The 11,484-nt window shown below is 38.7% G+C and overlaps 1 protein-coding gene across 1 annotated transcript; it reads right to left on the bottom strand.

Moving 5' to 3' along the window:
- On the bottom strand, positions 1-10,738 carry OSGIN2 (oxidative stress induced growth inhibitor family member 2). The gene is made up of 5 exons (XM_009869116.1): positions 10,588-10,738; positions 5,767-5,903; positions 3,474-3,665; positions 2,810-2,901; positions 1-1,048 (listed from the first exon to the last, which is right to left on the bottom strand). Exons 1-5 carry the CDS (start codon positions 10,652-10,654, stop codon positions 1-3), a joined length of 1,536 nt encoding a protein of 511 aa, XP_009867418.1. The 5' UTR covers positions 10,655-10,738.
- Positions 10,739-11,484: the final 746 nt, after the last annotated feature.

Genomic DNA, 11,484 nt, shown 5'->3' on the forward strand with positions numbered 1-11,484 from the left:
TTACGGTACCCCATCACCTCCTCCATCCCCACTTTCAATCAATTCGTGCTTCTTCTTCTGCCTTATTGCCAGGCACCGTGCAATGCCCAAGGCACCTCCTTTTAAAAACCGTACAAAGTTGTCTCCCACCAGAGGACCTAAAGCAAAGAGGTTTGCTTCTTTAGTGCACTCGTAAGTGTACGGGTCAATCTCTATGGGATTCCCTTTGCACGTGATGGGCTGATTAGAGTGATGACCTATGCCATGTCCTTGGTCCTTTAGAAAAAACAGGTTTGGGTGAGAACCTATCAGAACTAAGGCTACAGAGAACTTCAAAATTTTCTTCAGTCCGGAGGCACTCTGAAGAACACATTTCATTTCAGGCTTGAAGGAAAGTACGTTGTGTTCAGGGAAACTAGTGTAAGCAGAATGCAGAGTTGAGTCCATGGTATGGGACTGAGTACACATCATGTGATAGACCTTATGGTATTCAGGGTAAAGTTTTTTTGGTAACTGTTTGAAAATTAGGCTTGTGTCTGTAACTCTTCTACGAAACACGTGGATGACGGGGATGTTGTTGTTGTAGGCACACAGTACCGCATCAGCGGCTGTAAGTCCCGCGCCCACAATTAACACGGGGTCTGCCTTCCCACGTAACTTCCCTTTGCTGATTGCAGCTCCGAAGTCAGACATGGAATGGAGCACAAAAGGAAAGTCTTCTCCTTCAACCTGCAGTCGGCCCGGCGAATCGAAGGTTCCTGTGGCAAGAGCCACGTTCTCAGCGAAGAGGCAGAAGGGCACGTGAGAACCGTCTGTGGCTCGCTGATAACCTCTGACTTCCCAGTTTCTCTTAATTAGTGATTTCTGCCCGTCTTCCATTTCCAAATTCTGTGCTGAAATACTTTCATTTAGCTGACTTCTATCTTCTTCATCCTCTCCTCGGTAAAGCCTGGATACTGATGTTATGTAAACGTTGTCTCTGAAATTCTTTTGGAGGCCCATGACTTTAACATAGTGTTTGTAGTAACAAGCTATTTCCTCTGGCATTACTCGATCACTCTTTACATTTCTGAAACAAAATCGAATGGTTCCAGTTAGCATTCAGACCTTATCGATAATGTGAGTTTCACATATGACACACGACAGTCGAATCTAAGAGGACTGAATCTGCTCTGTTTAATTGATACTCAGTTCAGTATCTTTAAATGCATTCAGTGCCTTTTATTTGTTCTCTTGATTCCTGACATAGAAGACAAGCTAACTGGTTTTTTTAATAGTTGTGCATATTTTGAAGCTCTAAGTTCACTGTATTATTTGAGTTAACAATTATTCACTGTCCTTGGTAAAAGCCCCCTCCGTTGGGTACGGGTAAGTTCCATAGGTATCAAATTAAGTAGTCCAGTATCACAGGAATGAACAGATCAAGTACAACACAGAACCTTAATGCAACTATATAAACAGGATTACGATGTCCAAGTGGCCAACAAAAACCCCTTCTCCATGGCAATCCTGGTTCAATCTCATGTTTACTGCATTCTCACTTACAAAAAAGATAAACAGAAAATGCTTAAAAATTATTTTTAACAGATGTATGAATTTCCCCACTTCTTTAGAAGTAAGCTCTAGGAAGACAAAAGACAGCAGTGAACATCAGGACTGCTACCTTTTATGCTTAAAAATATATTTACAAGAAATTTACTGATCCTCACAAATTAACATGATAATAGCATATGTATTTCTAAACGTTCAGGTTACTACTCTGAAAATCCTGATGAGATGTTTACTGAAGAGGACAATGCAACGGTGTGACACCTGTTAAAATCAAACTTAGGAAACTATTTATCATCACTACAAGTTTTAATTATGATCACTACTTTTAGATATGTTTTTTAATTGTAGTATAACAGGTCAGCATTTCTGTTCTTAGTATTACTGAAAACTATAACATAAACAAGTTAGCCTCAGATAATAAGCAGCTTATGGGATTTCAGTTAATAAGGAGGCAAGATTACTGTGGTTATCTAAGAAAGCGATTAAAGAACAAAGGTGCAGTTTCTTCACCGTAACTGTTGTTCTGAAATGAGTAACAGTCTGCCCACAAAGATATATGCCCAAGTAATTCATCGTCTTTTGCCATATATGGTAAAAGAATAACTTCCTTTAATTTTGCTAGAACAGACTCAGGAAAACTAAAATTTTTTAAAAAGCTTATGCAGTGTTCCTAGGTTCATCCACTGACACAGATCTTTATGAGCTAATTGTATAACTGAAGGGAAAACAGTGAGCTTGTACAAGACAGTAATTTTTCTCGTCTAAAATTTTTCCAAGAAACTGACTAGAAAATAACGTTGGGAAACACTGAATGTTGCTCTCAAAATTCATAGAGAGCAACACTTCAAATGCTGCAGCTTTGCTTATAAAAGCAAATACTGAGATATACAGCTTCCTGAATTACAAAAACACTTGTGGGCACAACGACCTAAGTTGCACCTATGTTGAAAGGGGAACTACCAATCCTTCTGTAGATTTTAAATTCCTCCCTCAATCTTCCCTCAACTCTGATAAAAACTGCTTACAGTAACAGTGCTTCTTTGTTAAATGCAGCTAAAACACACCACTAAGTATCTAGATGCACACGAAGCAATTACTCCAGCCAACCATTGTCCATTTTTTTCCAGAGTACACCCAGAATAATTTCCAGTGCCATCAGGCAATGTAATAAACAGCTCAGGAAGCCCCCCTCTGAACAATGATGTCCGAATGTTTTCCAGTTCTGAACATGACGTTAGCTGCGACCAGGTTTCCCAAGTACGTTATGCAGTACCTTTACCTGCGTTTGCTGGCTGCCCACTCCTTAAAGGTAAGGCCAGGCAATTCCATCCAGTCTCCAAAACTGATTGTTAGCATAGAACCTTCCATGGACTATGGAGGAAAAAAACCAAGATGCGTGACCAGATACATTTCAAATGCATACATTTACGTGAAACACTGTGAAGTTCTCACTCTACTCATTTAGAGCAATAAAATACCAGAACATAACATAATTTCAGGACGTTACATGAAGTGTTAATGACCTATTTTCGTGTTACAGTTAGACACTATCTTAATGAGCCACCACATGATCTAATAAAGAAGGTGAACATAGAACAAGTGAAAGGGAAACTAAAATCAAGTTATTTAAAATACAGAACAAGAAGAAAAAAAATGAGAAACCAACAGCATATGAACAGAAGATTGAACATTTTGCACAAAAGCACCTTGAAGGCATCCAGACAGGAGAAAAGAGTCATAGAAAATACTCTTCATTATAATTCATTAAATTTAAACTAATAAAAAAGTGTGTAAGACAGCACTCATGGTCACAAATCCTCAAATGAAGGACAACTTTTTCCTTCCTTCTCAACTCCTCCACATCTCTGGACTTCAGTAACTAAGCAGCTGAAACTGCATTTGCCATTACTGTCTGAAATAGCCTTAGAGAAATTTTTACTCACATGCCAGGCCCCGCCAGGCGGTCCTTTACCAAGTACTATGTGGGGGATATAGTTATGCTGTTCTAGCTTCCAGTGCAAAACTGGTGGGTAGTCGTATCCAAAGTCAGCATCAGGATGAAGCAACGTATCAAAAAGCACCGCGACTGGGTTTGAAGAGCGGCCTTCGAGGCCTTCGGACAGGTATTCCAGATCCTAAAAGATTAAAAAAAAAAAGAAAAAGAAGTGGTGTGTTCACGCAACTTCTACTGTTCACTGCGCTGTTGTGATGTACAGAAGTTGAATTTCTACAGAAAACACAGCTAGTTCAATTTGCATTTTGAGGCAAGTAATGCAGAAATTCAACCAAGACGCTTTTCAGAAATAACTGCCATGATTCAGTTCATCTATAACTCTGAATAATACATCTCACTTATTTAAAAATTACATGTCAGCAACACAGTAATACTGGGGCAGGTCAGTATTCAAAATTCACTGGAGAAAAAGAGACATAGGGACAAATATTGAGAGATCAGAGCAACTTAGTAATATTTATATTTCTAGATAGTGGACTGCTTTTAACAAAGAATTGCTACTATTTTTAGAAGACCCCTTTTGATAAAGTAGAATTGGTATCTAAAAAAATTGAATTTTAAAGATCAAGTAGATAAAGCTCCTCTGACAGCTCTTAAGTAGTTCCTACACCACCTTTATTATATTTTGAAATAATGGAGGTATTTTAATTAATTTTTAATAATAATACTTACAACTATGCTTATGCTACAAAGCACTTAATGTTGAGAACAATTTTTAGAACTTTGTAAAACGTTCACATTTCAGCATCTATTAACCAGCTGCATTCTAAAAATTTCACAATGCAATGGCAAATATTTGAAGAGAGAATAGAAATTTGAAGAAAAGAACTGGCCATAAGGCAAATTTTTGCTGATGAAGACCAGACAGTTTAGCTTCCTAAACTGGGAAAATCATACAACCACTAAGGCTGGAGAAGGCCTTTAAGATCATCAAGTCCAACCGTGAAGTTAACACCACCTTGACCACTCAACTACATCTCAAAGTGCCACGACTACTCATTTTTTCAGCCAGAGGAGGATGAAATACATGAAACCTCTGTAGCCAAAATCTTAGGCAACCTACTCTCTTGTCAAAAAAATAACCTTGAGACTTAAGATCAACAACACACATCAACAGTACAGAACTAAACAAAAAAAAAACCCAAATCAAAACCAGTCAATCCCTACTCCCCCACTACAAACATGTATGCATGTTTATCTTTCAAATAAATTAGTCACACAGGCAATTTGGTTAGTGATAGTATTGTGAATAATCTATAAGGAGTAGAGTAAGGTGAGTAGAAAACACTGATTACATGGCAAACAAATGGATGAGTTGGGAGGAAAATAATGGAGAAAATTTAGCTCATCGAATCACAGAGAAAAATTGGATGTACATGAGGATAACAACTACAGCACAAGAGCAATCGTGAGTGCAATATGAACACTCAAGGATGCATACAGTTCAGGAAAGAAAAAATGGGATGTGTTTATAAATGATATGTGTCCCTAATGCTGCTCAAAATGAGGTCTTAATGAAAATTGTACTATTTAGGAAGATTTTAACTTGAAGTGTGTGCACTTCAACTATGTTAGCAGCACATGTTCTTTGATGATAGTGCCCAAACATCATCGCAGGATATGAAAGCTGGAATTCCTGCATCAGCTACTTGCTGACCAAGCGGTGCTTTAGACACTTTTGGCAAGCAGTAAGAACACAACGAAGGGCAGACTGTAAAAACCAAAAATCACAAACAAAAGCCCTCAAGAACCACAAAACCCACCACATGCCCCAGGACTGGATCTAATGGTCATGAGCTAATTCTATTTAAATGAACAGAATAACAGAATAAAACTGACTAATGCATTAGAAATATTATTAGGTAAGTAGGCTGGTTCTTCACAATGCAATCTGCAGAAATTTTCTGGATAAGCAGTTGTTAAAATGCACTGCTTTTCATTTGAAGTGCCTTACTTATAATTTGTTACAAGCCTATGACGAAGGCATACACTGCTCTTTTATTTTACAGATAGATAAAACTAGTCTTTGAGGCCACACAGTTACTGAGCTTTACCATGGTCTAATTTTTTGCAGGGTGAGAATATTAAGCCTTTTCTTGTCTATGGCACTGCTTATGTAAGTTGCAAAAGCATTTTAAACAGGATCATTAAAGAAAGCCTACTGTTTCATAATCCAGCTAGTAGCAGGAAAAGAGCTAGGCAAGATGTCAACGAAAGCTTACTTGATCAACAATGGAAAGATGTCGAGCTTCTTCTAACTTCGTATGCAGAATGGGGTTTGGGTGTATCGCTTCGGGAGATAAATACGGCCTGTATCCAGAGAGCAGGTATGAAAGACAAATTCCCGAGGGTCCATTTCCTATTAAAGAAAGAAGTTACTACTTTAGTAAAAATGTCAATAATCTAGGGTTTGTAAGTCACTAAATAAGCGGCAACAAAATGATACTAAAGTAGTACAATGCGATACTGTCCCAATTCAAAGCAGCTTATAAACTTCACGGTAAACTAAAGCCCACCATAGGACCTGCTTCCAAACAAACTGAACAAAATATTTTTCAGATAATAAAAAAATGTATGTATAACTGCTTACACCATGAAATAAAACATACATAAAGGACGTCCATAATTTAGTATGTCAGATTCACTGTTCTTCTGTGAAAATGGCCCGATGGATAAGAGCTGGTGTGCCCATCAATTGCAGTGATATCTGAATATGATTGCCATCTTACAACATTGCATTCCCTTTTACAGTGGGTACTGTAAAACACAGAACGAAAAGACAATCTGCAGTGTATGTCCTTCAGGTCTGTCCATAAAACAGAGAGACAAGCAGAAAGCTGAAGACTGCAAGTCAGATGAGAAGTTACAGACACAGCACAACGCCAACATAAAAGCTGAGTGAAGACAGATACAGCAGGTAAGTGGTAAAGTACAAGAAACTCATCTAAGATCCCATTCATCGTTTAGCATCAATATAAATGCAAACATCTTTCTATATGCTTTTTGTGGCATTTTATAATTAATATAAGTGCATTACTGAAAATTTAACCTTATTAAAGGTGTGAAATGGATGGGACCAAAATGCTACCATGAGGTAATTATTTCTATTTATTCGACTAGCATTAAACAAAGTAGGGGACCATATTTATAACATGCAAATACTGAAGTAATGTCTAAAAGTCAGTAAAGTCAGATATCAAAAGTCAGGGAAAGCTGAAGTCAGAAAAGTATGTGCCATGATACAGCATTTAAACATGTGACTACATACTATTATTTCTGTAGCTCCTGTTCCTCATTAACTGAATGAAAAGCCCAGTGTTCTCCTAACGAGGCACTAATCAGTATTTTGTCTTTGTTTTCCATCTGCAGTGGGACACATGTTATTTGCCACACACTCTTCAAACTCTGGGCTAAAGATAAAGTTACTAATTTATTCACATTTTTATATAGCACTCATTGTTAAGGTGCTAAATTTTACTTCCTACCTTCTCAAGCCTTGATCTCAGGAGTTCACCCATCATTGCCTATTCCCCATTGCTTTTGCACACACTTTCTACTAGCTGCTAACAAGCTCGTTTCTCCAGTGACTGTCTCCTTCCTTTTCTGATGTCCCAGTCCCTAAATCCCCCATTGGTTTGCTGAGATCCTGTTCATTCCCAGTCTCTTTGTACATCAGATCTCTTTTTCCTCCTCCACCAGGCTACACTCATCACTCTGGCCCTTGGGGACAATCTATCCTACAGTTCTTCACAGTGTTCTGTGCACAGACAGGTCACAGCCATGGGCTACAAGAAAACCATGGAGGCTCACTTCTTCAAAGGCTGAGAATACTAAGTCATGAGAAATCTTCAACAGGCATGTTTTCTCCAAAGGCCTAGAACCCAAATAAGTATGTGTGACTGCACAATGGCTCCTACTGAACAACCTTGGTTTTGCACTTGAATATGGGGGCAAAATCATAGGCATTAGAATTTTTGTTTACTGTGAGGACCATAAAGCACTGGAAAAAGACTGTCCAGGAAGGCTGTGGATTTGCATCATCGGGATCTTCAACACAGTTAAGTCAAAAGTCTCTAATATAAGGTTTAGATATTGGTGTTCTCGCCTATATTATCTCCCAAACCACTTTGTTTCCTATTTCGCCATTTACAAAAAAAGAGTATTTTGGACAGTGAAAATGCTTTCCCTTATTCTCACACTGTCCTATTCTCCCACGAACAGATCAGCATGCCACAGCTGGTTACGCTTCAGTTCAGGATTTTAAAGCTTAAAACAGATGCAGGCCCCTCCTGTCACCCACTTGCCACAAGAGATGGATGTGATAGAGAACCTCAGCACTACACGAAACCACCCTTAACAAAATCGTATCCAGTTGTGATAACACTCTAATCATACCTACAGTTCGCAAGCATTCCCATGACTGATTAAATTCTTAGCTATTTTCAGAATTACATCTCGTGCACAGTAAAGAACTGTGTTCCCCTTAACAAGCACATAGCTAGATTTTTTTTTTCTCCTGTTGGGGTGTAAAGGAAGCCAGTCACAGAATGTTAATCCACAATGGAAAAATGTGCAGCATATCCAAGGATGTCATGCTGAAGATTACTCCTGCTGGATAAAACCAAAACAACCAAATGGATACAAAAGTTGCCAAAGCAAAGCCTGGCAAGGGTCAAGGGAATTACTGAGAATGGTTTTATGTTAAGCACTGCCACTGAGCTCCGTAACCACTCGGCTAGGACCATCCAAAGAGCTGATCCAAACTCAGTTTCTATTCTTCGAGCAGACTGAGTCCAAGGGACAGAAGTTCCTTTCTGGATACGCTCTCAAGAATACACAAGAAGGCTTGCAATTAGACTTGCTATGATTTTCTCAGGAAATCCTTGGGGAAAAAAAAAATAAACCTTTTTGAAATGAGAAATTTATACCTGAGGAGTTTATCTTTATTTACACACAGTGCCTCCAATAACGACTCTGTCTACAACTGAGAGATGTTACTATTATACAAACTTTAGATATAAAATCAATATATCCCCAAACCCCATGGCCCTCTTCACTTAAGGAGCAGTTAACATTTTGTTTGAATAGCAGCAGAAGCTTCTCCTATCAACAGTAAACTACAGTACAATCAATATTACATTTTGCATCTAAATTTAAAGCAAATAATTAACTCTGAGAATCATAACAGGCTTGCTATTTGGATGAAAACATTGTGTTCACACAGTCATGATCAAAACTAGTACAAAGGATGGAAGCGTTTAGTACACAACATCCTCTGGACTTGGAGCTCCAGCACAAAATTCTTTGGCCTCAACTAATTCAAATGGAATGTAACCATTTCTTCCCAATTTCTTGAAGACAGGTACAGTACAGAAGCTACTTAAAATCACCACAGTAGCTTAGTGCTCAATGCAGAACTGGGGTACAATATGCAGCACAGGCTTAGAATCAAATCTTAACTTGGGCATCATACAGGGAAAAAGGGGATGGTGACGTTAAGAGAATATAAGTAATTCCTCTGTCATTAACTGCTCACACATGTGTCATCTTGTTCTTTCTGATTAACAAAATAACACACTAAGAAGACAGTGGCAATAGGAAGCTAAAAGTATGTTTAACTCCAGCTAGCCAGGAACGACATAGAGAAAATTAAACCAGTAGACTCTCCGTGTGTGTTTGTAAGGGGGAATGACAACTTCTTTTATTCTTCTATTACATTATTAAACCACTTTAGATCCTTTTTAAGTGTCTTCAGACAGCCAGTGAACTTGTGACAACAATGAACTTGTGCCACTGGAGAAGATCAGCTTCTAAAGTGTCTCAAATGTATCTGTGAAGAAAACGTTTCGGCACCATATATGTTTCTCAGGGAGAAATAACCAAGGCCTCTGTGTGTGGTGTCAGCACACAGAAAGGCGCTCTAGACAAAACAGGTATTGAGCACAGGTGTTTGCATACAGCCTATCTGCAAAACTAAACAGTGAAAACTGACTCCCTAACCATATGGTAAACCTATAGTAAGGCTGACAAAATGCCAGAAAAATGTTGCTCTTCGACTACGATGCAGAACTCAGTAAAGTGATTCATGTCTGTCACATCTATGTAAGTCTATTACATGAGCACTATTTTAAGCTGTCTAGAAGAGAGCTTTGAGAACAGGCACTGAAGAAACATCAATCTTCCAAAGTTGTGGAGATTTACTGTGAGTGCATTACATCAAAACGTCATTCCCTGGAATCTCTGCATGCTTGCAGGTACAGTTAAAGCTGTTGATTTGCTGTAGTCCCAACAGCTTTGGACTAGATTATCGAAAACCTCCTTTACTTCAGATCATTTCTTTATCCCCTCATCAAGTCACAGCGGTAAGGAGCTGGTGACCAGCTGTTGCTGGAAAAACCTTGGCCCAATGCAAATCGTCGTAGCACTCTCAATTAAACTGTGTACCTAGCCTGATCCTTCTGCTGCCCTGTCATTCAGCACGATTTTACATGTACCATTTAATCAAGACAACAGTTTATAGTTTCGAACTGGTTGAATTGGATTCATTTTGGAAAAGATGGGACAATATTCAGACATTAGTGATGGATGCAAGGAAGGAAAAGGCAATTAATGAGAGAGGTTAGCATCTAGCCAACATACAGCACAGTTTTTTACACTGTGCTTTTCACTGTCCCATCTGACCCCACGAATTTCAACTGGTGCATCATAAACAACCTCCATGCAACCTGAAGGAGACATTAATCAAGCCCCATGTGATCAACGCTAGAATCAAAACAGTTCTTCCTATAAGACTCATGTACCTGCTGCCAAGTAATGCAGCTCATTTTGTCAAAGTACAATCTGAATTCAAATGTACTCCAACAACAAGTTCCTTAACATAATTTTATGGCACAGTTTTTAATCGTAACAACTGTATTACTCTAACAAACCTCCCTGTTGTAAGAACACTAAGCATTAGTTATTTAATGAAAAAGTAGTTCATGCAGCAAGTCTATAAAGGCAATGGCAGTGACAGAGAACCTTAAAAAAGTGAAAAAACTCACCTATTATTACTACTGGCAAAGTAAGGAGGGAGTCTCCAGGCAGCACAGTTTCTTCAATTAAAGGCATTCTTTTAATCTTTCTCCCAAGGCTGTCACCAAAATACTGGACGAAAGAATTCAAAAGCTGTCCTTCAGTCTCAGGGCCACTGTAACTTCTAATTAAGAAGGACAGATGGGAGAAAACTAAAATGAAACAGTTGAACTATCATCAAAAATAAAGTTGCTTTTGATGTTTTACTTTTAGAGTTAGGGAACTGGCAAAACTGAGACCAAAACAGATATGCTTCATTCAATCCACCAAATTTTACTCTTCAGCCCAGCTTTTCCAACAGAAGATTTTTAAAAAGTCCACTTTCTCCTAGAAAATTTACAGAAGGAAAACAAACAAAAAAAAAAGGCAGAGATGGCTCTGCAGAGATGCAGATTTCTAATTTCGGTCTACACAAAGTATAACCCACAAGTGTTATTCTGATCCCCACACACAGCAGAACTTATTCCTCATTACCCTGATTGAAAGAGAAGAGACACAGGCTGTGCAGCCAGTTGACAACGTTCAGGCCAGTCAAAAAGGCTGAAGAAGCAAATGAGGTGCAACAGGCGCCGCTCACTTCCCTTCCTACCTGCTGAGCAGCACAGAGGATTTCAACTCATTTCCATTTGCATTGAAGTAAGGCTGGTTAAAGCTGGCAGTGGTGTGAAGATGGAGTAAAGCATGACCTCTCTAAGCCCTAGATACAGCCCATTTTACCACTGTTACAAAAAAAATCTTTTTATAAAAGGAATGGCCACGTGGTCAGGTCAGCTACTGCGCAGCAGACTGCTTTCACCCTTAGCCATTTTTCTCTATTTCTCAGTTGTCTCTCTGCAACATCTACTTAGGTTCCTCTCACAACTCTT

This window comes from Apaloderma vittatum, unplaced genomic scaffold (assembly GCF_000703405.1).
Source record: "Apaloderma vittatum isolate BGI_N311 unplaced genomic scaffold, ASM70340v1 scaffold5825, whole genome shotgun sequence".
In the NCBI taxonomy this organism is placed as follows: Eukaryota; Metazoa; Chordata; class Aves; order Trogoniformes; family Trogonidae; genus Apaloderma; species Apaloderma vittatum.

Coding starts and splice junctions, on each gene's coding strand:
- OSGIN2 (XM_009869116.1), bottom strand. CDS start 10,654: ATGCCTTTAATTGAAGAAACTGTGCTGCCTGGAGACTCCCTCCTTACT. Junction 3,666..5,766: donor ATCTTTCCATTGTTGATCAA/GTAAGCTTTCGT, acceptor TTAATCTTTTAG/GATCTGGAATACCTGTCCGA. Junction 2,902..3,473: donor CGCCTGGCGGGGCCTGGCAT/GTGAGTAAAAAT, acceptor TTTCCTCCATAG/TCCATGGAAGGTTCTATGCT.